This window comes from Rhipicephalus sanguineus, chromosome 9, assembly GCF_013339695.2.
Source record: "Rhipicephalus sanguineus isolate Rsan-2018 chromosome 9, BIME_Rsan_1.4, whole genome shotgun sequence".
Classification (NCBI taxonomy): Eukaryota; Metazoa; Arthropoda; class Arachnida; order Ixodida; family Ixodidae; genus Rhipicephalus; species Rhipicephalus sanguineus.
Genome location: NC_051184.2, coordinates 139979772 through 139989292, shown reverse-complemented (window position 1 = coordinate 139989292; position 9521 = coordinate 139979772). Strand labels below are relative to the sequence as shown.

Here is a 9521-nt window from a genome sequence, read left to right as displayed (position 1 = left end):
TGTGGTAGCGAGGAGACACCACAGCACATCTGCGACTGTCCTCGCTACAATGCGCAGAGAAAATCTCTCGCAGTCGCTCTTGCTGGCATAGATCCCAGACCGATGACGGCAGAAACCATTCTGGAATGTCGTCCTGAGAGGTCATCGCGGGTGAAGGCGACGAAGGCAATGCTCAACTTCTTGAAGGCAGCAGACCTGCACCGTCGTTTATAGACTAACGACGTTAGCATTACTGTGAGATGTGTGTGACTCATTGTGCGTGCGTGCTCTCCTCTCTCTCTCTCTCCCTCTTTATATCTCCCCCATCCCTTCCCCCAGTGTAGGGTAGCATACCGGTCCTTCTTGACTGGTTAGCATCCCTGCCTTTCCTTTCTCTCCTTCTCCTTCCTTCCTTGGTTTGATATTGTAACGTTCTTTGGTTGCCCTCGCAGCACTCTATATAGATGTCTTTGATGGGGACCAAGAAAGAACATTTTCGCCACGTTTTTATCCGCACATCTCTCGCGTTAATCTCTTTCTGTGTATCTCTTGTTGATTAGAGCGGCGTTGATTGAGAGAAAAAAGCACTTAGCACTTGTACAACCAAAGCGAAGAGTGTTTGCGCTTCGTCTTAATCTTCGAATGGCCCAATTTTGTGCAATAAAAAGGCCAAGTCTATTTATATAGGGGAAAGAAGGACCATATACAGTACTTATACTTCTAAAGCTCGCAAACCATCCCGACACATTTGGATTTAAGGATAAGACATATTATCTTCATGAAATTTGTTAGTGAGTGGTGCTGCTGCTCATGTCATTATAGCGGGCCGTTGTGACAAAGGTCCTTAGAAAGTTTTTATTAAATCTCGCCACAATTCACTGCGTGTAAGTTCACTGAGAGTATATGCACAGATGAGTCTTGCAACTCTGAATCGATTTTCTTCTGCACCAACTATAAAACACCAATTTCTGAACGACTATGCTAGTTCTGTTATACTCTCGCATTGGCTCTTGTGTTAGTTTACTATGTAGCAAAAATAACCCCACCGTATTAGCTGAGTGAAATTTCGGGTTAATGTTGGCAAATTGAGTCCGGTAGGCGAAAGGGGGAAGGGAGGAAGTACCAGAGCCTTTGACGAGTGTTTAGAGCCTCTGCCTCCAATGTGGGAGGTTCTGGGTTCGATTCCCAGCGCCGCCATGCACCCACCTGTTTTTCTAACGGGGAGAGAGGCACTTCGGCATAGCGTACTCGGTGTGTCGCGGAGGGGCAGCTGCGTGGCTCCGGCAGTAATTCCGCACTTTGCTCCAGACGACTCATACCTTCGTATACGCTGTTCTCGTTGATTCACACCAAGTCATCATGATGACTGAAACGTGGTATGACGGCGCAAGCTGCCGGCAGAAGTTTAGTGGATATGAGGCATTTTTCCTTGACCGTCGTAACAGGCGTGGTGGAGGCGTTGCTATTCACGTAGACGATCGCTGGAAGTATAATTTAGTATCAGATTTCTGTGTCACGTGTGAGGACTACGAAGTTTTCGCACTCAGGTACAATTCAGACATAATAGCTGTTGTGTATCGTCCTCCTCCTCCAGGGGCCAATATATTGAGCTTTCAAAACTTTTTTGATAAATTTCTGTATTACGTATCGTCCAATAATTATACACTAGTATGTGTTGGAGATTTCAATATCAATAGCCTGAATGATAACCCCATTACCACGGACTTTTTGAACATGCTTCAATGTGCCGGATTTAGGAATGTCATTTCCACAGCAACACGTGTTACACCATTATCTGTCTCGTGTCTTGACTTATTAATAACAAATATTGAAGCCTGTGTATTTCAGTGTGGAACAGTTTCATCAGATATAAGCGATCATTGCCCGGTATTTATGTGTTATTCCCAGAAGCCGAATATTAAGGAGATTTATCGAGAACCGTACACAATGCAAACTGTAACAAACCACAGTTTGGAATCTTTTAAGAAAGACATTAGTGAACATGATTGGTCTTTTCTTTTCAACTTAACTTGTGCAAATGAAGCCTATCGGAAATTCCTTGCTGTCTTTGTACATATATACGCAAAACATTTTCCATTCAAGCAAGTTAGACTATCGAAAAAATACGTAAACCATGGGTGACCCCCTCTCTTGCTAGTATGATACGACTTAAGAATAAACTTTACAACTTATTCTTGAAATCAAGAGTGCTGACAGAATTGGCAGAGTTTAAAAAAACACGTAACAAGCTGAATCGGGAGCTTAAGCGAGCTAAGACAACTTACTACGAGAAAATGTTTGCTGAAAGCGCACAGCAATCACCTGACGTTGTATGGCGCTTAATTAATGATGTGCTTGGTCGCGGTAAGCGGAACTCCGCACCAGCTAAGATTACCGTTGACAATGTTGAGCTCACTGGTAAAGAACTTGCGGATCACTTCAATAATCATTTTGTCAATGTGGGTATATCAGCAAATAGGCCTTTGCAAGCAGACGTTTTTAGGGCTACAACAGGAAATAAATGCCCCGACAGTATTTTTCTAGCACCAACGGATGAACAAGAAATTTACACGACATTCATGAATCTGAAGAACAGTAAGGCACTAGACATTGACAACATTCAAATAAAACCAATAAAATATGTCTTAGGTTGCATTACTCCTGCGCTCAGCCACATTTTTAATTTGATATTTGAGTCGGGTGTTTCGAGATGATATGAAAAGAAGCAGAGTGACTGTGTTGTTCAAGGGAGGTGACAGTAACCTGGTGTCTAATTATAGACCTATATCTATTATTCCTGTCTTTTCTAAGGGATTACAAAAATTAATCTATACGCGTATATCTGCCTTCTTCTGCTCCAGAAATATAATCACTGACTTTCAGTTTGGTTTTAGAAAAGGAAGGTCAACCGAGACAGCCCTATTAACACTTAAGGAAATGATACTGCAAAATTTTGAACGAAATCTTTTCACGTTAGCAGTTTTTCTTGATTTCAGCAAGGCTTTCGATTGCATTGATCATAACATTTTACTGCTTAAGCTAGAATCATACGGAATCCGCGGCACGTCACTTCAACTGATAAAGTCATACTTGCAAAACAGACAGCAATGCGTTCAATTAAGCACTCATACCTCATCATATTTACCTGTCTTAAATGGTGTGCCCCAGGGAAGCGTACTGGGACCGCTATTATTTAATGCTTACATCAATGACATCGTGGGTATTGATCCCAGTGTGAGCTTTGTCATATATGCTGATGACACGAACCTACTTTTTTCAGGCCCTGACGCAAACGAGTTAATTATTCGGTGCAATGAGTTATTGAACAAGGTTTTCTTGTGGTCTACCAAAAATTTATTGAAAATTAATCCACTGAAAACAAAAGCCATCGTATTCCGAGCAAAAAACAAAATATTTTTATCAACACAAGCGTTAGCTTACGCAGGTGAAGACATTCTTTTTGTGCATGAACATAAAATTCTTGGTGTTACGTTTTCATCAAACCTCAGCTGGAACCAACACGTCGTTGATATCTGCAAAAAAGGCTCTAGTGTAGTCGGTGTGCTGGCTCGTTGCAGACATATCTCACCCGCAAAAGTGAAATTGCAAATATACCATGCTCTTTTTCTTTCGCACATAAATTACTGCAGTTTGGTGTGGGCAACCACGACAAAAACTAACATAATGAAACTTCAGATCCTACACAGAAAGGTTATTAGACATGTAGCTAATTTAGATTATTTGTCATCAACGCAACTCGTGTGTCGGGACTACGGTGTTATTAAAGTAGAATATATGTATACCTTTCGCATTCTGCGATCCTGCTATTTCTCTTCCATTTCGTTTAAACAATTCATTAAAAATACCGCATGTCTAACTGCAAAAAACATTTTGTTAAGAACAAGAAACAGTGACGTTTGGTTTGTTCCGAGGTTTCGAAATAATTACAAATTACAAACATTGCAATACAATCTACCAACCATTCTCAATAAATACAGTCACGTAAACAGCTTCTCATTAAAAGAACTGCGATCCTTTTTTGTAAATATAGGTTAAAGTTTTGACGTTGTGAAATGGGTTGTTCTTGTACGATTTCATTTTTCTTTCAGTGTGTGCATCCATATTGTACCGAGTAGGTTATATGATGGAAAACATATAGCAATAACAGCGTCTGTATAATCTTCTTTGTCTGACATCTGATGTACATTGTATGATGCAGGTCATACACAAGGAGCAATTTTGTATATATTTCTTCCCTGATATTTCGTGATTATTTTTAAATTTTTTTTTGCCGATAGTGGTGGTATGGTTGTTGGGTTTTTCCTTCGCAGTTGTTTTCTTTTTTTGTTTTTGTTTTTGCTCGCGTCTATGAAACTATCTTCTGTGCTATGTTTGTTATCGGGATGTTTTTGTAGTAATGTATATAATATATATGTTTTTCTTCACCGTATTTGGTATTGTAATGTTAGCTTATGGTGAATTTATCGTTGTTACATATCTTTGTCATTGTCCCAACTGCCTTGTATAGGGTTCACTGGCCTCGTCAAGCTGTCCATAAACAGCTTTTAGCCAGTGAACCTCTCCAGAACCTGTTTCTTTCTGGGAAATAAAATGATTTGATTTGATTTGATTTGATTGCTTTACGTGGAAACGATAGAGACCAAGAAGGACGCTTCGCTCGTGGCACCGGCCGCTTATCCTTATCGCAGCCTTTTGCTGAGTTACATCAGATCGCATGCTAAAGGAATGAGCTACTACCCTTACTTCACATAACATTACAATTTGTTGCTATCGCATTCATTGCTTCGCCCTTACGACAAAACTGTGACTTATTGAGTAAAGTTGACAAGGACAATACCAAACACACATGTCTGTGTTGTGTTCTCGTCTTTTCATTTGGCTTATTGCAAACTTGGTGTTTTTCAACTTTTCTTCTTCCCGGGGAACGTATACACGTGAAGTATGTATTCAGGGGATGCATGACTGAAAGTTAACGCCCCAGCTACTTCATATCAAATGCGGTTTCTGTTGCAACTGCTCTGGTTGCATTATTTATTTTTCATTCCGCGGGTTTGCATGTGTGACGCAAATGATTCTTTTGTGCCCTTTGCAGAGTTTCGGTGCTACCTGAGCAATCACTCCTGTAGCATCGTACGTAGGTGCGAGGAAAGACACTTCATGGCAGGAACAAGACTGAATGTTTATTCAAGAGGCTGCTTTTATACCCTGGCCAGAGGGCCGGAGCATGCGCCGTGACGAGGGGTGAAGGCACGTGTGGTCGGCATGCTTCTCGCATCTACATCTGAGGATCAACGATATATCACTTCCTCCCCCCTGAGCTAGAACCTATCCGGGGGCTTGCGGGCACGGGTGGAGCGTCTGAGTTGGATTGGTTCTGTTGGCCCTGAAACTGCCGGCTCGATGCCACCTCCAGACGCTGGCTCGCCCGGCACGGACTGACCGGCTTGCAGGGCGTCGCTGCTAGTTGTCTGGTCGCCGGCGGAAGAGAGGGGCCCTTCCGGAGATGAGTGCTCCGTGGTCACGGGTGTCTCGAAGGGTTCTTCCTTAACCGGCGTCGATGAGGCGCGGGCTCGTACTTGATCCAGGTGCCTACGCTGCACCCCCCTTGGCGTGTTGACAGTTAACAATCGTTTGCCTTCGACTGTTGTCACGGTTCCTGGAAGCCACCTTTGACCTGGCTGACCATATTGTCCACTCCAAACCTGCATTCCTGGTGCATACTCTTTTTTTTCTGGGCTTGGAACTCCGTTGACGGTAGCCTCCTTCGCCCCTTTCTCCTTTGCAAAGAAGTTGCTTAGGCGGGTCCGTGGCTGGAATCCCAGAAGTCTTTCTGCGGGCGACTGCTCTTCTTGGGTCGGCGTGGTCCTGTAACGTAACAAAAATTTGGAAAGTCGACTTTGCAGCGTTCCCACCCGATTTTTTTTCAGGCCCTCCTTGATGGTGCGTACTGCCCGTTCTGCCAACCCGTTGGATTGCGGGTAATATGGGGCAGTCGTTACGTGGCGCGCACCATTTTCCCGGAAGAACCGTGCTGTCTCTGCGCTGGTGAATTGCGGACCGTTGTCCGACACAACAGATCGTGGTAGGCCAAAGCGTGCGAAAATGCCCCTGAGTACATCCACTGTCGTTGCCGCCGTGGCTGTCTTCATTGGCACTGCCTCTATCCACTTAGTCTCGGCGTCGACAAGAACGAAGATCATATGTCCTTCCACGGGACCAGCAAAATCCATGTGTAGGCGGTAGCAACGTGCGTTGGTCTTCGGCCAGTTTACTGGAACCTGCGCAGGGGGCATGGGCAAACACTGCACGCACTGGGGACACCGTTTCGCAAGCATCTCAATATCACTGTCTAGCCCTGGGTACCAGAAAATCGAGCGCGCGAGGTTCTTCATTGCTGTGATGCCAGCATGCGTGTCATGCAGCTCTTTCAAAACAAAATTTTGAGCAGCTTTAGGAAGAACCACACGGTGACTCCAATACAGTATCCCCTTGCTCACGGTCAATTCCTGCCTCCGTGCAAAATATGGTTGATACTGTTGTTCGTCTGCCCCCAGGCGCTTGGGCCAGCCTTGCAGGATCCAAGTCTTTACTTGCTGAAGTGTGCAGTCTTTGCCGGTGTGATCAGACACATTCTGCGCAGACAAAACAAAGTCATCCAGTGCCCGCGCATGCAGGACATAATCGGCAAGTTCTTTTTCGCTGCCATCATCGCGGACAGGCAAAGGCAAGCGGCTCAGAGCGTCGGCATTCGCATTCAGCTCCCCTTTTCTGTATTCCAAATCATATTGATATGCTGCTAAGAGCAGCGCCCAACGTTGAATTCGTGCCGCTGCCATCTGCGGGATGGGTTTGTCTGGACTCAACAAGCCAGTCAAAGGCTTGTCATCGGTCACCAGAGTGAACTTATTGCCAAGCAAATAATCTCGGAATTTGACAACGCCAAAAACCAGCGCTAGTGCCTCCTTTTCTAATTGTGAATAGTTACGTTCTGCCGACGTAAGAATTCTGGAGCGGAAAGCGATAGGATGATCCACCCCTTTAATGCGGTGAGACAAAACTGCGCCTATTCCTTCCGCCGACGCATCACACTCAAGCCGCAGGGGTTTCTGAGGATCATAATGCACAAGAAAGTTTGCGTTGCTCATGGCGCGCTTGGTTTCTTGGAATGCTGTCGCCTGTGCGTTCCCCCAACACCAGGGTACCGCTTTTGAAAACAGGTGGTTTAACGGAGCCAAAGTGGTTGACAAATTTGGTAGAAACTTCGAGTAATACGTCACCAGTCCTAAGAATGCTTTAAGCTGGCTTACCGAGGTCGGTGGCGGCGCCGCCAGCACGGCTGCCAAGTTGTCCTGCAGGGGGTGAAGGCCTCTTGCGTCGATTCGGTGCCCAAGAAATACCACTTCTTTTTCCCGGAAACGACACTTCTCTTTGTTCAGCGTGAGGCCATTCGCCCGCAGTCGTTCCAACACTTGGCGTAGTAGCGTGGTATTCTGCGCTTTTTCCGCTACAATAATGTCGTCCAGGTAAACTTTCACCCCGGGTAGCCCCTGTAGTACCGCTTCTATGCACTGCTGAAACAGCGCAGGCGCCGAGGCGATACCAAAAGCCAAGCGGTTGTAGCAGAAGAGGCCCTTGTGCGTATTCAGCACCGCTATCTTTTTGGCATCATCATCCAGGGGAAGTTGGTTGTATGCGTTTCGTAAGTCGAGCGTGCTAAACACCTCGCCCCCCACTACCGTTGCAAAGATGTCTTCGATTTTCGGAAGCGGGTACTGTTCTGTTCTTGTCGCTGGATTGACCGTCAGCTTCAAGTCTCCACACAGCCGGATGTCTCCGTTTTTCTTTACCACCGGCACTAGTGGCGTTGCCCATTCAGCCACGCTCACTGGGGACAGAACTCCCACTTCCACCAGTCGCTCGATTTCGGCGGATACTTACGCTCTCATGGCGTACGGAACTGTCCGAGCCTTCAGAAATCGAGGTTGGGCGCCTTCCTTGAGGTATAGTTTCACCGGTGGTCCCTTACAGCATCCGAGGTCCTCAAAGCAGTCGGAAAATTTGTCAAGAAGTGCGGTGAGCTTACTGTCGACGTGCACAACATTTACCATAGACGACATGCCTCTCTCCAAAAGGAAGACGCCAGCTTTGCGAAATTCTTCTATCGTGTCTCTTCCACACAGCAGGGGCCCTTGATGGTCCACCACTATCAGAGAACTGCTCACCGTTACTGGACCAAGCTGTACCTTCATTTCCACCTTGCCCCAGACCGGTAATGGTCCCAGGAAACATGAAAGGCGTATGGGAGTTTTCTGCAAAGTCGGCCACCACTTGCAGTGTTTCTTGTACACGCTCTTGGGAATTACACTTACTGGTGATCCCGTGTCGACAATCATTCGCAGCCGACGGCCTTCCCACATTAAGGTGTGCTCAATTGGCTGCACTAAGCGCTTATTGGCCGAACTGTGTGCGACTAGAGCATACAAAATCTCTTCTTCATATTCGCATTCTGTTCCGTCGACGGCGAACGTTCCCGACGTCGGAGCGTGGGATCTTTTGCAGGCTCTAGCAAGACGTCCTCTGTTGCCACATTGATGGCAGATGGAACTGCGATGTCGACATGACGCCGTGGTATGCGGCCCTTTGCATCTGTCGCATAGAAGATGAAGAAGATGATGATGATGATGATGAAGATGATGATGAAGATGAGAAGATGAAGATGAAGAAGATGATAGATGACGCGGCGCATAGAAGAGGTACTACAAGGGTTGCCCGGGGTGAAAGTTTACCTGGACGACATTATTGTAGCGGAAAAAGCGCAGAATACCACGCTACTACGCCAAGTGTTGGAACGACTGCGGGCGAATGGCCTCACGCTGAACAAAGAGAAGTGTCGTTCCGAAATTACAGTTTACGGCAAGTCTTCTCAACTCAGCAATGTAGTCCCGAACGCTTTCTTGCTCTTCTTGCCTTCGCGTGAAGAAGGTATAGCTTGAGGCTATTTCGTTTGCTTGAGGGTTGAAATGGTCTTCCAGGCATTTGACAACGTCATCATACGTCAAAGAGTTGATGGGGAACCCCGGGTGGCGCCCTTGCAAAATCCGGACGACACTGTCGCTCAATGACGAAACCAGTAGGGCACGGCGTTTAGCTGTGTCGGTAATCTCGTTGACCTCAAAGTAGGCTTCCAAGCGTACACGATACGTACTCCAGCTACTCACAGCGTCGTCGAAGGCCGGGGGTCGAGATCCCATTACTCTGGTGTCAGAATCGAAGTGCGATCAACAGTCCCACCCTCGTCGCCACTGTAGCATCGTACGTAGGTGCGAGGAAGGACACTTCATGGCAGGAACAAGGCTGCTTTTATACCCTGGCCAGAGGGCCGGAGCATGCGCCGTGACGAGGGGTGAAGGCACGTGTGGTCGGCATGCTTCTCGCATCTACATCTGAGGATCAACGATATATCAACTCCAACATTTCTTTCAGAGCATAGGCATGCTGATTGAGCCATGTGCGTATTCTCG

The 9521-nt window shown here is 46.3% G+C and overlaps 1 protein-coding gene across 1 annotated transcript; it reads right to left on the bottom strand.

The window, feature by feature from the left end:
* Nucleotides 1–5160: 5160 nt before the first annotated feature.
* LOC119405884 (uncharacterized) lies at nt 5161–9251 on the bottom strand. The gene is made up of 4 exons (XM_049419533.1): nt 9206–9251; nt 7308–7855; nt 6511–6632; nt 5161–5865 (listed from the first exon to the last, which is right to left on the bottom strand). The coding sequence occupies exons 1-4, from the start codon at nt 9249–9251 to the stop codon at nt 5319–5321; spliced, it is 1263 nt and encodes a 420-aa protein (XP_049275490.1). The 3' UTR covers nt 5161–5318.
* Between the last annotated feature and the right edge of the window lie 270 nt (nt 9252–9521).